Source organism: Scyliorhinus torazame, chromosome 7 (assembly GCF_047496885.1).
Source record: "Scyliorhinus torazame isolate Kashiwa2021f chromosome 7, sScyTor2.1, whole genome shotgun sequence".
NCBI lineage: Eukaryota > Metazoa > Chordata > Chondrichthyes > Carcharhiniformes > Scyliorhinidae > Scyliorhinus > Scyliorhinus torazame.
Genome location: NC_092713.1, coordinates 46,762,835 through 46,780,440, shown reverse-complemented (window position 1 = coordinate 46,780,440; position 17,606 = coordinate 46,762,835). Strand labels below are relative to the sequence as shown.

The window sequence follows — 17,606 nt, the reverse complement described above, 5'->3', positions numbered from 1 at the left end:
GAAGCACAACAACATAACCTAATCTAACCTCACTTTACACTCACACACATAGTTACTGGAAGGGAGCACTTAATACTATGAGACCATGCAAACCTGGATAATTTTTCTTACCAATGAGGCAAGGTTCAGTAGTAGCGTGCATTGCCCCTCCCCACCCCACTACTGCTGAGTTAACTGTACAAACCAGAAATGGAACCTGTAACATTCTGGGCTAGAATGGCTTACCAGAGGGCATCACGGTGGCGCAGAGGTTAGCATTGAGGTCCCAGTTTCGACCCCGGCTCTAGGTCACAGTCCGTGTGGAGTTTGCACATTCTCCCCGTGTTTGCCTGGGTTTCGCCCCCACAACCCAAAGATGTGCAGGGTAGGTGGATTGGCCACACTCAATTGCCCCTTAATTGGAAAAAATGAATTGGGTACTCTAAATTGAAAAAAAGAGAATGGCTTACCATGGGGCGGCACAGAGGTTAGCCCTGCTGCCTACAGCACTAATGACCCGGGTTTGATCCCATCCCCGGGTCACTGTCCGTGTGGAGTTTGCGTATTCTCCCCGTGTCTGCGTGGGTTTCACCCCCACAACCCAAAGATGTGCAGGGTAGGTGAATTGGCCACACTAAATTGCCCGTTAATTGGAAAATTGGGTACTCTAAAAAATTTAAAAAAAATAGAATGGCTTGCCATGATATCATAAAGTACATTTACGTACTCACCATCAGGAGAAAGTCCTATACATCTTCATATCACCCTTTTGCTTTGGGAAGCGTACATTTTCTTATTGTGCAAAGGTAGGCGAGAGAATATTCTGAAAGAGGGTTAATTGGCTTCCTGATTATGACATTGTTATGTCCAAGAAATACCCTTGGGACCTGGGGTTACCATGGGAATGAATAGCTAAGAAGCAAAAGATAAATAGAAAGCTAATTGCAGTGGGGTTAGATTTCTCTCTGTGTTTGAGAAAACAAGAAAGGTTCTCTCCAAATGGAATAGTTTTCTGTTTGAGTTTTACAATAGATTCTGGCATTGAAACAGGTCTCTGAGATTGAGCAGAGACTGATTTATTTTTCTTTATTCTTTGATGGGAGCAAGGCCAGCACCTGTTGTCCATCCCTAATTGCCACATATAGGCCAAACCAGGACGACAGGCTTCCTTCCCTAAAAGACATTAGTGAACCAGATGGGTTTCTATAACAACTAATGATAGTTTCATCATCACCATTACTGAGACTAGCTTTCAATTCCAGATTTTAAAATTTAAATACCACCCGTTGTGAGAGATTTGAACTTGTGTTCGCTGGGCATTAACCTGGGCCTCAGAATTATGAGTTCAATGACATTACCACTAGGACATCACGTCTTGCCATTATTGCATGTCACTGTGTGTGTTTTACAGTTTGAAAGAACTGAATACTAAAGATAGAAAAGACAAGGGATTGTGGATTGGGCCATACCCATTGCTGCAGTTTTTGTGATTTCGGAGCCCGTCCGGCTGCTTATAGAGATCAGAAAAGGGAGTCTCTGGGGATTCTGTGCCATTGGGACTGTAGTGACCTGAGTGGAGTGCCTGATATTAGAGCACTGATACCCTTGGAAGAGGAGGTTCTCCACTAGCAGAAGCACAGGATAGCCAGGAGCTAGTCTGATGGTGAGACTAGGTCGTGAGTCAAGAACGTGAGGTGGCCTTGAGCTTCTATCCGCTATGCTGCTGGACAAAAGGATATTCCCAACAGACATGGAGGGAAAAGAGCATTTGAAAGCTTTATTCCGAACTGTTTTGTGTTCGCTTCTGAAGTTTCCACACAATGGAAAGGTGGGCAGCCAGTTTTTGGGGTTCTGTTGTCCACCTCTTAGGAGTATGAGGAACCCATAAAAGGGTGCTGGATCATACAACTCCACTGTTCCCTCCACCAGCACATAGTCTGAAGTCAGTGATGTGCACTTCTGATTGGATTCAGGGACACCTGTGTTGGAATTGCAGCAACACCTGGGGAACATCTAGCAGAGCTTCCAGAGGTTATGCATGGATGAGGGAGGAGTCCATTCAGGCCACGAGTGCCTTTGTGTTCCAGAAGTGTGCACACATGGCATCCTCTATCGCAAGGTTATTGATTCCTAAGAGACCAGATCCATCAGACCAGTCAGTGGATGTCGGAGATACACGCAGATCTGCACACCATCACCTTGTCAATGAGCTCAACACAGCAGTGAGAAGGCAAGAGAGGGGACTGGAAGCCTGGATCCAGTCTGGATGCTGCCCTATCTCTGGTTCACTGGGATGTTTCTTTGCACACTGAAAGGGAGGAGGAGCCGTTGTCAGCCGCTGGATGTTTCCCATGACACTGCTAAGGCGGACAGGGACATCTCTGCTCCTCTGCCTGTGACCCCAGCACCTCCAATAGCTGTGGTGATCAAGGTAAGAAGTTAGAGTTCCCCATTGCCATGTGGGCTAAGGACTAATGTCCCCTCCCAAACCACTGTGCACCCCCAAACTTCTGAGTCCTTGTGCAATCCACCCACTATTCCGGGGTCTGTGTGCATCCCCTTCCAGTCGAAAACATGGTATCACTTTGACCCCCTTGATTGCCAGCATTTCATGTACCTCGTCAGGCTCCAGCTTTCCAGTCCATGTCTACCCCCTGCCTTCTATTGTTCAACATTCTCCTTGCCCCTCTGGCTTACATCATGCCCGTTTTTCCCTCACAGACCTTGCACAGCCTTCCCTCCACATTGCCCACCTTGTCATTACCCTTCCCCCTCAACTCCCTGTTGCCCCCTCATACTAACCCCCCCCCCCCCCCCCATAGCCCTTGCACAGCCTTCTCTCCCCATTGCCCCCCCCCCTGTTGTTCAGCCATTGCCCGCCCACAGCCCTTGCACAGCTGTCCCTTCTTGTTGCCCTCCCCGGTGTTCATCATCCCCATTTTTGTCTCCCACCTCAGCCTCAGCCCCAGTGCCCGTTTGTGAAACTGGAGTTCGGAGTATCACAACAGTGTCAGCCACTGGTACAGAAGGCCCCTGCACTCTCCAACCCCAGTACTGGGTTACAGTGCCTGAAAGTAGAAAGTGCATGATCAGCACAGCACAGTGGTGTCCTTACATACATTACATGATTACATAGAACATACAGTGCAGAAGGAGGCCATTCGGCCCATCGAGTCTGCACCGACCCACATTAATCCCTCACTTCCACCTTATCCCCGCAACCCAATAACCCCTCCCAACCCTTATGGACACTACGGGTAATTTAGCATAGCCAATCCACCTAACCTGCACGTCTTTGGACTGTGGGAGGAAACCGGAGCACCCGGAGGAAACCCACGCGGACACGGGGAGAACGTGCAAACTCCGCACAGACAGTGACCCAGCGGGGAATCGAACCTGGGACCCTGGCGCTGTGAAGCCACAGTGCTAATCACTTGTGCTACCGTGCTGCCTTGTGGACAACATCGGCAAAGAGCAGGAAACTAACCCTCCAGCCCTAGCAATGTGGCGTTCATCCGGAGAGGCACAGCACTGTTGCACTCGCCTCAAAGTCACGAGCGAACTGAGGTCCGACTTGTGCGTGCCACTCACTTTCAAACGGGGTTGAGGCCGGCATAATTTCCTGCAGGCGTGATGCAAGTTGGGAGGGGTGAGGATATTCTGACGAGCAGCTGTTTTAATGTATATTCAGGGGCGGGATTCTCCACTCCCGCGCCGGTTGGGAGAATCGCCTGGGTCGCCGAATTTTCCCGCGATGCCGGTCCGACGCCCTTCACCCAAGTGGTGAGAACGGCCCCGCCAAGTTCCGCACGGCGCAGGCCGGAGAATCGCCCGACACCCAAAATGGCTATTCTCCGGCCCGGATGGGCGGAGTGGCCAGGCCAAAACGGCAGGTTCCCCCCGGCGCCGTCCACACCTGGTCGCTGCCAGCGGGAATGCTGGGGGGGGGGGGGGGATCCCGCACTGGGGGGGGGGGGGCCTCAAATGGGGTCTGGCCCGCGATCGGTACCCACCGATCGTTGGGCAGTCCTCTCTGAAGGAGGACCTCCTTTCTTCCGCAGCCCCGCAAGATCCGTCTGACATCTTCTTGCGGGGCGGACTCTGAGAGGACGGCAACCACGCATGCGCGGGTGACGCCAGTTATGCGGTGCCCGCCGTGTCATGTATGCGCCGCCTTTACCTGGCGACAAGGCCTGGCGCGTGTAAATGACGCGGCCCCGCTCCTAGCCCATTATCGGGCCCTGAATCGGTCGGGATAGTTTTGCTCCGTCTTGAACCTCGACGGCGTTCACGACGGTGTGGGCACTTCGACGCGGGAGTGGAGAATCCCGCCCATGAAGTTTAAATGAATGCAAATTGCGTTCACGCCACTCGGCAGCAGGAAGAATGGAAAACCTGGTGAATTCCTGACCTTTTAAACCTGCCGCTAGTTTCTCCGCTCCTGTCCACCATGAAACCCACTGCAAATGGGAAGGGAAAATTCCAGCCACTGTGTCCAATTCTGGGCACTTTAGGAAGATAATAGGTGCAGAAAAGACTGGTGAGAATGGATCCAAGGACAAGGAATTTCTGATACAAAGGTAGATTTGAGAATCTGGGCTGCAGGTTAGGAGTGCAGGGGTCTTCTAAATTTGATGGAGGCATCCATAATCATGAGGGGGTTGGACCAAGCAGATGGGGCAAAACTATTCCCATTTGTGGAAGAGAACAAGAGGACATCAATTTCAGGTAAATGGCAAGAGAACAAAAAGGAAAAACTTCACACAGAGTGGCAATTGTTGTGTTCTTTGTTTTTGTTCTTTCAGGATGGCGAAGGTTGTAGTACTAACAAAGAACAAGCTGTGTTTAATAAACAAAGCTAATTTATTACACTGCACTGAATTAGATTTGAACATATTGCTAAGGAATTAATTAAGTAAAGATTACATTACACATGTACACTATTAAACGATACTATTAGTTCAACTATCTCACAACTACTCTGTCTTCCTCTCGCTCCATGTATCTCCATCTGTTGTATCCGTCCAATTCAGATACTTCAACCAGCTCTTTAATTAAAGTTTACCCAGGTGTCTTTATTTATGAGAACAAAGTAGGACAGATATAATGCAACACACTTTATTAAGTATAATTAACCCATAAATTACCCACTATACATACAAGAAACACCCAGGATTCAACTATATTTCCCGTAAAGGTGATTTGGTAAGCTGCAGATCCGATCCCCGAGTCCCTCCGGTTCATCTTTGCAAAGGTGATTCTCGCTGGCTGTTCCTTGCTTGCTTCCTTCCTTCAGGTCTGGCCAAGGTCACCTCACACACCAAGCTTTGAGTCTTTTGCTTCCCATCCTTTCCAGATGTCTGGAAAATGCCTATCTTTTTATCCCCCCGTCGCCACCCACCTCCTTTCTCCACCTGTCCTTGGCCTTCGGCCAATGGAGTCTCAGGAGGCAGGGTCTCGGTGCCCAATGGTCTGGTTGATGACCTGTTGACAGGGCACCTGAGCCCGCCTTGGGAGGAGCGATGATTGCTTGATGAGTTATGGGAACTGTGAACAATAGGCCAATGCATCTCAAGTAGGAGCGACTATCAGTTGATGGGCTATCAGGAATTGTGGACAATAGGCCAGTGAATCTCAAGTAGCAATAATTACTTGATGGGTTATTTAGGGTCTGCTTCAGACAGACCCTGACCGCTAGTCTTGAGTTCTGTAGATTAGGATTCTGCAGGCTGTGGTTTTTAAAGTGCCCAATTCTTTAATTTAAGATATCCAATTTAATTGGCCTTAAAACTAGGCCTTGATTATTACAACACATCTATCTCCCAAAAGTCAAGGAGGCATGTGATATTTACATGGTTGCTCTATAGCGCCACCCAGTGACTAGAGTAGTAACATTACATTAACCCTTTATGTGCTTTACAATATCCACATACTGTGACAGCAATTGGATAATTATCTGAAGAGAAAGAATTGCAGGGAAGTGGGCCAAGCAGGAGTTGCTCCTGCAGACATGGAAATAATGGGTGGACTGGCCTCCTTCTGTGCTCTAACTTCTGATTCTCTGACTAAGTCACATACGCTCAAGCACGTTTACACACAGCACAAAATGGATCTCAAAGCAACAAAACATCTTTTTCACCTGAACAAATTTGATTAGGGCCGAGTTATGAACCACTAGAATTTTGAACGATCTCCTTAACCCAACAGAAAAAAATCCAGATAGCGTAAAGAGAGATTAGGAGTTTCTCCTCGTGTGCCATTCCCCGAATATAGGTCACTGACCTGAAACAGTAATTCTCTCCATGGATGCTGTCTAACCTGCAGAGACTTTCCAACATTATAGTTTCGTATTTCTGATTTCCAGGGTGTCATACCTGGGATATACCTCAAAGATGTGTTGGGGACCCCACCCTCCCACCAACGTCAGATGTTTCCGACTGTCTTACCAGAATAGAAACCCAGGAAAAGTTAGAAGAATTAAAACCACTTTTAACTCCTGGGTGACTATACTCGTGAGCCCCCAACTACCCCCGCCTCCTCAGCCTTTGACTATCTTCCGTCCGGCTACCCTCCTGACACCCCCCCTCCACTGACCACCCGACCATACCCACTGATTACCTGACTGACCCCACAAAACACCTCACGCCCCTCCACTAGATCATCTAAGCGTACCCACTGTCCACCAGATCCCATTCCCAATGTTCAATCCCCTACTGATCACCTGACCACTGACCCCCCCCCCCCCCCCCCAATTACCAACTTACCTCCTCAATGGTTTCTCAAAGTGGCTGGACCTTAAAACTTACCTGCTTTACAGCTGTTAGTGCTGTAAAAAAGGGCCATGACTTCCTTCCCCTGGCTCCGCTGCACTCGATTGAAAGACTCAGGAACACACTGCACAGCACTATTTTCATAAAGTCGGATGAGAAAGGTGCAGCTGCATTGCAATGTAAGTAAATAGGATTGAAGAAGCAATCTGACTGATTCCCAGTCCAAGGTCGTTCCAACCATATAATTTTTAATTTCAGATTTTCAGCATGTAATTAATGCCATGTTGCCTTGGTGATCAGCCATCACAATATGCATTTAAGCAAATTAGCCACTGCTCATGAGCTCTTAGGAAGCGTATAATTTCTCTTCTGATGATCTAGCATTTTCAGACATTTCTTAGTTCACCATTGAATTATGCAAACCAGAGGAACTGGCTTTTCCACTCCCCGCTGACAGATGTGAAGGCAGGCCTGCCTACCACCTACTCACCTGTCCCTACCCCCATCACAATTTAACCAATGGAGGGGGGAGGTGTTGAGCAGCCCACCTATCAGTCGACCAATTAAGGCCTCATCTTGCTATCACTGGGCTTTAACTGGCGACAGGAGAGGCCGATAGCAAGCATGTCCCCCTATGCAAGGTGGAAGTGGGCTTCTGGGGGGTGCGGGTGGGTCCCTCTTTAAACCTTCAAAACTTTCCCCTCCCCCTTACCAGGGCCTGCCAGCTTGGCAGCCAGGGAGACTCCTGGTTCACCTGTTGGGCTATATCCACCCTCTCAGACTCACAAGCAATGGTGCTACTGGTACTGCCGGCTTCCTATCGACTTGCAGCTTTCGAAGGCAAGATTTTCTTCAGGGAAGGAAGTCCTGCCTCATTACTCTTAATTGCCAACCTGTTGTCTAATGGCAGCAGGGCAGTTGCTCTACTGTTGAGCTGCCCCCACTCCCAACTTTTTAGCTGGGTCTGGACTGCATAAAATCCAGCTTCAGGTGTCATTCTCAGCCTTTGGGAAGTTAGCTGATCTCTTCCAAATAAGCCTCAGGAGCTTTGACACTAGAGGGAGAATAGTAACTTTCAATTGTCTACCTGGGACCTCTGCCAGAGCATGAATGAATTGTATTTGGTGAGAACACAATTAGGCTTGACTGTGATGTACACCCTGTGAAACAGCCTACTGCTACTCCCTGTCTTAAGCTTGCACACATAACGAATGAGAACTTTGACAACGTACAGAAGGGTTGTCAGCACTTGGAATTGTATCCTAATAAAGGACAATATCCTCCAAAGAGGAAAGAAAGTGGGAAAATTGAGGTGGCAGTGAGATGATCACTTAAGAGGTTGGAACTGAAACAAAGGGGGATCATGCATTTTTGATGGGACATAGTATTTCCCCACTGAAAGTTTTCAGAGGTCTAATTTCAGTTTCACAACTGCGGTAATCAGAATGATCACAATGAGCTAACAGGAAACCATTTGGAGTTCTTATCTGTTACCCTCTTCACAACTTCTCCTTAATTATGATTCTTAAAAAATCAGCAATGGCCTTAATTGTTTTCTATCCAATTGCTCTTCGTAAATTTGTATTTACACCTGCACACAACCCAAAATGGTGGATTCATTATATAGCTTTAATTTCCAAAGGTAGAGAAATAAGTAAAAATTCCCCAATGAAACCACATTGTATAAAACCCGATTTTTCAACTTTATTAACATCAAGACTTTTCCAATGATGATATCATTTATCAACAAATAGAAAACAGACTGTGTATACAACAGAGTAACCCCTACAGCACTATGCATACACAAGGTAAAAATGAGCGCGTTCCAAACAATTCAACCTCTTCAAATCAGGTTACAGTCAATAGCATTCTGATTAATTGATTATATTTGGCATTCATCCACCACCTTTCCCAATTTCACACCCAGTCTCCCTACTGCAACAGCTCCATAGAATTGCAGAAGATTATACCATCACAGAACTTCCATCCACCATAATAGCTCACTGGAAAATTTTGGCTATTGGTAAGGAAATGCTTAGCAGTCTTAACTCCCACAGAATAGTCAATGTAAAACAGAGACCAGCTGGTCTGATTGGTAAGGAATAAGCATTGTTGCTCCCAGCTCTTCTCTGGGTAGGTGATTGAAGTTTTGTAGCAAGGTGCGCTGCAGTGTTTACATCAAGTTGATTGTGATCCAGTTTAAATTTATCTCCAATAGATTGGTCATAATATTGGGTATTGAGTACTTTCTCTAACTTTTTTATTATTTTTAAAACAAGGAAATAATCAAATCGGTCATATTAAGAAACTGTACAAAACCAAAATGCAACCTTGTTTTTTTTTATTAAATTCATCTAACAGCACCAGGCTCCTGCTTTATTCAGTATTAATAGTTTTGTATTGTACAGTATCTGAAGAGAAGACACTTTCATATAAGAGATTAAACTTCAGTTCAATTTGTCTATCCCTAGGAGTAGATACAGCAGCAATAATCAGAACAGTGGTTAAGATTCCAGTCACCAGGATTAAATACAGAACTGCACTAAAATGGGCAGCTCTGTTGCAAACATAAAGAACCCTTAAATCAGCAAAAAGGAGAATATAAAAACTTAACCAATTATAATAAAATAAAAAAAGGATTTACAGCATAAGGAATTCTGTTTTGCCATTAAGCAAAACAATTCAGCTTCGGAAAAAAATACCAATTTTAATAAAAAGGTTTATAAAATTGTAAATGGCACCCCAGTTAAAGCCCAAAAGAAAACTGATGTACTGTGTTTGAGCTAAAATTATATCAAAAAGGGAATCCCATGCAGGGTGAAGAGGATTTGAGATGCGTAAATTATCATCCTACTGGAATTAAAACAAGTCAACTTAGTTCCTGATCAGTCCAAGAATCAAGATAGAATTTCTGAGTTGCTGATATCATTACACCTTGCCAACTCACTGCACAGGATAACTAAACAATGATTTGATTTGATATGGCTCAAAAAATCATTTTCTGGGTCCTGAAAGTCACAAGTTCTGATTGGGTGATAGAAGTTACGTTGCATAGTGATCAAAGCTTCCGAGGTACTCCAGCGCTGCTCGGTAACACAACTGGTACTGGTCCTGTGGACAGAGATTGAGCATTGTTCAATATAAGTGTATGCGTTATTGAATTCAATAGATAGATCAAATATTTAAACAATTTCTTAAAAAACTGCATAATATACTCAACTAATTATTGTCATTCCTCATCATGGAACACTGGCTCACATGAATATGTAGATGAATACATGAATGTACAATATACAAGGGCGGCATGGTGGCGCAGTGGTTAGTGCTGCTGCCTCACAACGCCGAGGATCTATATTGGATCCTGGCCCCAGGTCACTGACCGTGTGAATTTTGCACATTCTCCCAGTGTCTGTGTGTGTCTCACCCTCACAACCCAAAATTATGTGCTGGGTAGGTGGACTGGCCATGTTAAACTGGCCCGTAATTGGGGAAAAACAATAATTGAGACACTAAATTTATAAAAAAATATGCAATATACAGTGCAGTCAAAATATGATGGCTGAATACTTCTGAAGTGTACCGCACTCCTGAGTAAGACTGTATAAGGTACTCCATGCTAATAATAAGAGAATGGTTCTGAAAGTACACTGAATTTCATCAATCCACCACTGTAACCCCAGTAGAACTACTAAGTTACCATTTTTCAGCCTTTTTAATTGAATAATCAATGAGTGCTAGATACCCAAGCTCAAAGTAAGTTTTCAAAGCCGATTTAAAAACTTAGATTTTTTGCCAGAGAAAAAGGGTAATTTCTGTGACAATGAGTAAAAATCAGCAGTAAATTACACATTATTTGTACTAAAATTACATTTTTCAGTGTGTGCCAAGAACAGCATATTGTAATCATGGCAAGCAGTGTATTAATTTAGATAATAACAAAGCTGTAGTGACCAACAGTTTTCACTGTACATCCTAACATTACAGATTTGCACCCATTACTGCATCTTAATTTTACTAAGAAATTACAGAGCTACTTTCCCCTCAAATTTAAGAGGTAATCAGATTTTACTAATTTATTGATTCAAAAACACTCCAGAGATTGAGCTCCCTGTGGATACCAAAGGGTAGAAACTGGACAGGCACAACCAAGAGTCAATTTTCTACGCCCAACTAACAATTTGACTCAATGTTGGGTCACTTCTCAGATGGCCATAGGTGGGTGGCACGGTAGCAGTGGTTAGCATTGTTGCTTCACAGCGTCAGGGTCCCAGGTTCGATTCCTGCTTGGGTCACTGCCTGTGTGGAATCTGCTCCGGGGTGCTGCAATTTCCTCCGACAAGTCCCGAAAGACGTGCTTGTTAGGTGAATTGGACGTTCTGAATTCTCCCTCTGTGTACCCGAACAGGCGCCGGAGTGTGGCGACTAGGGGATTTTAACAGTAACTTCATTGCAGTGTTAATATAAGCATACTTGTGACACTAATAAAGATTGTGATTAAAATTACAGCCTCTGGTTGGAGGCATTCCTGGAGGTTTGGTCACTGAAATCTTTTTAAAAATGCATTCTTAGCATATTGGAAGGCCATATAGAAGACCAGCATTTATTACCCATCCATGTTCTTGAGAAGGTGGCAGTAAGTTGCCTTTGTGTGGCAAAAATGGTCCTTTAATAAGTTAAAAGTAAAGTCGTCATAGTCCCAGATGACCATAGGCTGCTTTCCCCTTTGAGGGGGAGAGCTGACTTGTGATGATTTAACCTGAAAATCATCACACCTGAGGCGAGGGGCAAGGTTGAGAAAGCGGACCTCCATGAATAACCTCAGCCGGTATGGGAATTGAACCCTGTTGGCCTCGCTCTGCATCACAAACCAGCTGTCTAGCCAACTGAGCTAAACCAGGGGTTAGGAAGACAGTTCCAGGATTTTGACCAGCAGATGAGGAGGAACAGGCATTCATATACAAGTTGTGATGGTGTATAACCTAAAAGAGAACTTGGTGGATATAACTGAAAAGAGAACTTGGTGGTGGTGTTCTCATATACCTGCTGCCTGTTTCTTTTTACGTCACTGGTTTGGGATTTGCTGTCAGGGAAGCCTTGATAAGTTGCTGCAGTGTAGATAGTACATTCTGCACCAGCAGTAGAGGGACAGATGTTTAAGGTGATAAGGAGGTGCTGATTTGGCAAGCTGCTCTGTTCTTGGCGGGGTCAAGCTTCTCGAATTCTGCTGGAGTTGCCTTCATCCAGGTAAATGGAGAATTTCCATCACACTCTTGATCACATCACATTGTCAAATGTTAATACGTGTGCTTTAAGGTTGGTTTTCAGACCAGAAGCTGATCGCGCACCTCAGAGCCAGGATGTCACCCATAACCAGGTGAAGAGGGAAAACAGAGTGCGTGGAAGAAGGGTGGTGTAATACTGCACAAGGGAAAAGGCAGAATTCAGACGAATTTTCATGTCAACATTAACTAATACTATGTTTCCTTTCTCTGCTGTAGCATCATTTTCCCCTCCAAATCTTTGATGTTCCTCTTTTGCAAAAATTCCCTTTTAAATTATGTTTCTCATCAGCCATGCAAGGATCCTGAGAACGCATGACCATGACATGGAATTTCTTAGGTGGACAATCATACTTGTTAACGAGTAACTGCTGAATAGCTATTTAAAAAAAGTATATTTAGAGTACTCAATTTTTTTTCTCCCCAATTAAGGGGCAGTTTAGCATGGCCAATCCACCTAGCCTGTACATAAGACCATAAGACATAGGAGCGGAAGTAAGGCCATTCGGCCCATCGAGTCCACTCCACCATTCAATCATGGCTGATTTCAACTCCATTTATCCGCTCTCTCTCCATAGCCCTTAATTCCTTGAGAAATCAAGAATTTATCAACTTCTGTCTTAAAGACACTCAATGTCCCGGCCTCCACCGCCCTCTGTGGCAATGAATTCCACAGACCCACCACTCTCTGGCTGAAGAAATTTCTCCTCATCTCTGTTCTAAAGTGACTCCCTTTTATTCTAAGGCTGTGCCCCCGGGTCCTAGTCTCCCCTGCTAATGGAAACAACTTCCCTACGTCCACCCTATCTCAGCCATTCATTATCTTGTAAGTTTCTATTAGATCTCCCCTCAATCTCCTAAACTCCAATGAATATAATCCCAGGATCCTCAGACGTTCATTGTATGTTAGGCCTACCATTCCTGGGATCATCCGTGTGAATCTCCGCTGGACCCGCTCCAGTGCCAGTCTGTCCTTCCTGAGGTGTGGGGCCCAAAATTGCTCACAGTATTCTAAATGGGGCCTAACTAATGCTTTATAAAACTTCAGAAGTACATCCCTGCTTTTATATTCCAAGCCTCTTGAGATGAATGACAACATTGCATTTGCTTTCTTAATTACGGACTCAACCTGCAAGTTTACCGTTCGAGAATCCTGGACTAGGACTCCCAAGTCCCTTTGCACTTCAGCATTATGAATTTTGTCACCGTTTAGAAAATAGTCCATGCCTCTATTCTTTTTTCCAAAGTGCAAGACCTCGCACTTGCCCACGTTGAATTTCATCAGCCATTTCTTGGACCACTCTCCTAAACTGTCTAAATCTTTCTGCAGCCTCCCCACCTCCTCCATACTACCTGCCCCATCACCTATCTTTGTATCATCGGCAAACTTAGCCAGAATGCCCCCAGTCCCGTCATCTAGATCGTTAATATATAAAGAGGACAGCTGTGGCCCCAACACTGAACCCTGTGGGACACCACTCGTCACCGGTTGCCATTCCGAAAAAGAACCTTTTATCCCAACTCTCTGCCTTCTGCCTGACAGCCAATCGTCAATCCATGTTAGTATCTTGCCTCGAATACCATGGGCCCTTATTTTACTCAGCAGTCTCCCGTGAGGCACCTTATCAAAGGCCTTTTGGAAGTCAAGATAGATAACATCCATTGGCTCTCCTTGGTCTAACCTATTTGTTATCTCTTCAAAGAACTCGAACAGGTTTGTCAGGCACGACCTCCCCTTACTAAATCCATGCTGACTTGTCCTAATCCGACCCTGCACTTCCAAGAATTTAGAAATCTCATCCTTAACAATGCATTCTAGAATCTTGCCAACAACCGAGGTTAAGCTAATTGGCCTATAATTTTCCATCTTTTTCCTTGTTCCCTTCTTGAACAGGGGGGTTACAACAGCGATTTTCCAATCCTCTGGGACTTTCCCGGACTCCAGTGACTTTTGAAAGATCATAACTAACGCCTCCACTATTTCTTCAGCTATCTCCTTTAGAACTCTAGGCTGTAGCCCATCTGGGCCCGGAGATTTATCAATTTTCAGACCTCTTAGTTTCTCTAGCACTTTCTCCTTTGTGATGCCTACATATTCAACTCTGCCCCCTGACTCTCCTGAATTGTTGGGATATTACTCATGTCTTCTACTGTGAAGACTGATGCAAAGTACTTATTTAGTTCCTCAGCTATTTCCTTGTCTCCCATCACTAGGTTACCAGCGTCATTTTGGAGCGGCCCAATGTCTACTTTTGCCTCCCGTTTGTTTTTAATGTATTTAAAGAAACATCTTTGGATTGTGGGGGTGAGGCCCATGCAAACATGGGAAAAATGTGCAAACTCCACATGGGCAGTGACCCCGGGCCAGAATCGAACCCAGGTCCTCAGCGCCATGAGGCAGTAGTGCTAACCACATGTCCTCTTAAAATTCCCCTTTATCTGCTCCACCAATTGCTCCACGCGCCAGGTTCAATTTGTGCAATTGTTCCTGGAATGACCAAGTATCTAAAATTCGTCCCCAGCACTTTAAACGACAGCTCGCCCAGCCTCCCCTCCTGTCTCCTTGTTGAACCAGGAAGACCTCACTCTTCCCCATGTTTAATTTATACCCGGAAAACCCGCCAAATTCCGCTAAGATGTTCATGATCCCCTCCAATGCTTCCTAACGGGTCCGAAATGTAAAATAACAGATCGTCCGCATATAGCGAAACACTATGCTCCGCACCACCCTCGATGCTCTTAAGCGCCACTGCCAATGGCTGTATCACCAGGGCATAAGCAACGGGGAGAATGGGCATCCCTGCCTTGTCCCACGATGCAATCCAAAATACCCTGAGCTCACCCGATTTGTCCTAACACTTGCTACTGGTGCCCTTTATAGCAACCAGAACCAATCCACAAACCCCTGCCCAAACCTGAACCGTCCCAGTACTTCTCACAGATATTCCCATTCTACCCGATCAAAGGCTTTCTCCGCATGTATAGTGATCGCCACCTCCACCCCCTATCCCAACGGCATCATTATCACATTCAATAAGTGCCTAATGTTCGCCGACAGATGCCTCCCCTTTACAACCCTGCTGGTCTTCCCCCATCAACCCCGGTACATAGTCCTCTATAAGCGAGGCCAAGATTTTTGCGAACAGCTTGGTGTCCAAATGTAGCAGTGAGATCGGGCGGTAGGACCCAAACTGCTCTGGGTCCTTATCCTTTTTCAGAATTAAGGATATCGAGGCTTGTGATAACGTAGAGGGAAGCTCCCCCTTCTCTCTCGCCTCATTGTATGCCGTTACCAACAGGGGCCCCAGATCCCCCGAAAACGTCTTATAAAATTCCAAAGGGAACCCATCCAGGCCCGGGGCCTTCCCTGCCTGCATCGCCCCCATGCCCTCCATCACCTCCACCAGTCCAATGGTGCCCCCAGCCCCTCTACCAGATGCTCCTCCACTTTGGGGAACTCCAGCCCATCTAGAAATCGCCGCATTCACTCTCCCCTCCCCCCCCCCGCCCCGCCGGAGTCTCCGATTCATATAACCTCTTTTAAAATTCTCCAAATGCCCCATTCACCCCCACCGGGTCCAGGACCACCCTTCCCCTCCCATCCTTCACCGTTCCAATCTCCCTCGCCTCCTCTTGCTTCCTGAGTTGGTCAGCCAGCATCCAACACGCTTTCTCCCCATATTCACACACTGCCCCCCCCCGGTCCTCCTTAACCTCACCCCCTTCTTAAGGAGGTTAGCCATGACCCGGTTGAATCCAGCTCTCCTCTTTGCCAGTTCGCGCCTAGGTCCTGATATACCCAAAACTCGTTGCCTCCCAGGTACATCTTCTCGTCTGCCTGGACCACTGCAAGATCTTCTCTTTGTCCAAGAACCGGTGTAGCCTCACCACATTGCCCTCGGCGGCCTATTCGCCTGTGGCTTCCCCAAAAGCGCCCTATGCGCCCAATCGATCTCCAGGGGCCGGTCGAAGGCCCCCTCCCCCATTAGCTTCTCCAACATTTTGGCTACATAAGAGCCTGTGTCTGCTCCCTTGATGTCCTCTGGCATCCCCACTATTCTCAGATTCAGCCTCCGGGAGCGGTTCTCCAAATCCTCCACTTTCTCCTTGAGCCGCTTCTGGGTCTCCCTCAGCATCCCAACTTCGGCTGCCAACAAGGTAAGCTGCTCCTCGTTCTCCCCCACCGCCTCCCCCACCTTCTGCATCACCTGGCTCTGGGTCTCCAGCCTCAGTTCCCCACAGTCAATCCCCACTTTCAGCAGGTCTATCACCTTCACCAGGTCCTCCTGAGCCTTCCTCCTCTGTTGGCTGACCTTTTTGTTTATAACGTCAACAAACTGCTCTATTGGGCTGGCAGGGCCGACCCTCTACCCTCCGCCATCTTCCCCTGTATCGCACAAAGAGTTTCTTGCTCCTGCAGCTCCTTTCCTCCAGACCCATTTCTGGTCCGTGGATCCATCCACTGACCTCACCAGTGGAGTATAGCTTTCCTCCACCTTCTCTGCGCCTTTTCCCTCCAAAACATCCACTCGGCAACTGAGGAAAAGGACCAACAAAAACCACCTCGAGTGGGAGCTGCCAAATGTGCGACCACTTGCATCATTGGCCACCACTGGAAGTCCCCATGGAAACAATTGTTGGCCTCATCAGTGACACCCACATCTCAAGAAAGAATTTTAAAAAAGTATATCAAATCAAAGGCGGCACAGTGCACAGTGGCTAGCACCGATGCCTCACACCTCCAGGGTCCTAGGTTTAATTCCAGCCTCGGGTGACTATCTGTGTGGAGTTTGCACTTTCTCCCCGTGTCTGCTTGGGTTTCCTCCGACAATCCAAAGATGTGGAGGTTAGGTGGATTGGCCTTGCTAAATTGCCCCTTAGTGAACAAAAGGTTAGGTGGGTTTACTGGGTTATGGGGATAGGATGGAGGCGTGTGGGGGGTTCTGTACAGGGGCTTGTGCAGACTCGATGGGCCGAATGGCCTCCTTTTGCACTGTAAATCCTTTGATTCTAGTTGGCCTCACACTAAGGGATATTGCACAGTGATTCTTCCTTCAGGACAGTGGCAATCAGCTTATAGCCTACTTGGTTTTTAAAATTAATTTAGAGTACGCAATTCATTTTTTTTAAATGAAGGAGCAATTTAGCGGGGCCAATTCACCAACCCTGCACTGCTCTTTGGGTTTGTGGGGGTGAGGCCCACACAGACACAGGGAGAATGTGCAAACTCCACATGGACAGTGACCCGGGGCCGGGATCGAACCCGGATCCTCAGCGCCATGAGGCACCACTGTGCCGCCCTATTCCCTACTTGGTTGCTCCAGGACTAACTGTTGGAGAATAGCTCCCACAGATCCACCAACATCCTCCACCAGCCAGGTTTTACTTCCTTCGGAAATGGGATACTGTTCGTGGGCCCAGGCATTGCGTGATAAAAAATAGAAAAGATGCGTGACATGTACTCACAACAATTCATGTGGCAAGCTTTGATTTATCCAAGATGATTTACAGGAGAAATTATCACTCAGGATCAGGCTGAATTGTTCTCATGAGTCTGGCGAATCATAATTTTGTAATT

General features: G+C 46.5%; 1 protein-coding gene across 10 annotated transcripts in view; it reads right to left on the bottom strand.

Annotated features, from left to right (window-relative positions):
* Window positions 1-8,428: 8,428 nt before the first annotated feature.
* The window catches only part of ptprfa (protein tyrosine phosphatase receptor type Fa), a 662,508-nt gene continuing 653,330 nt past the window's right edge, over window positions 8,429-17,606 (bottom strand). For all 10 annotated transcript variants that reach the window (XM_072510632.1, XM_072510637.1, XM_072510639.1 and 7 more), the window contains one exon: window positions 8,429-9,860. In XM_072510632.1, the coding sequence (XP_072366733.1) occupies window positions 9,792-9,860 (69 nt within the window). In that variant the 3' untranslated portion in view covers window positions 8,429-9,791. The remainder of the gene's footprint in view (window positions 9,861-17,606) is intronic.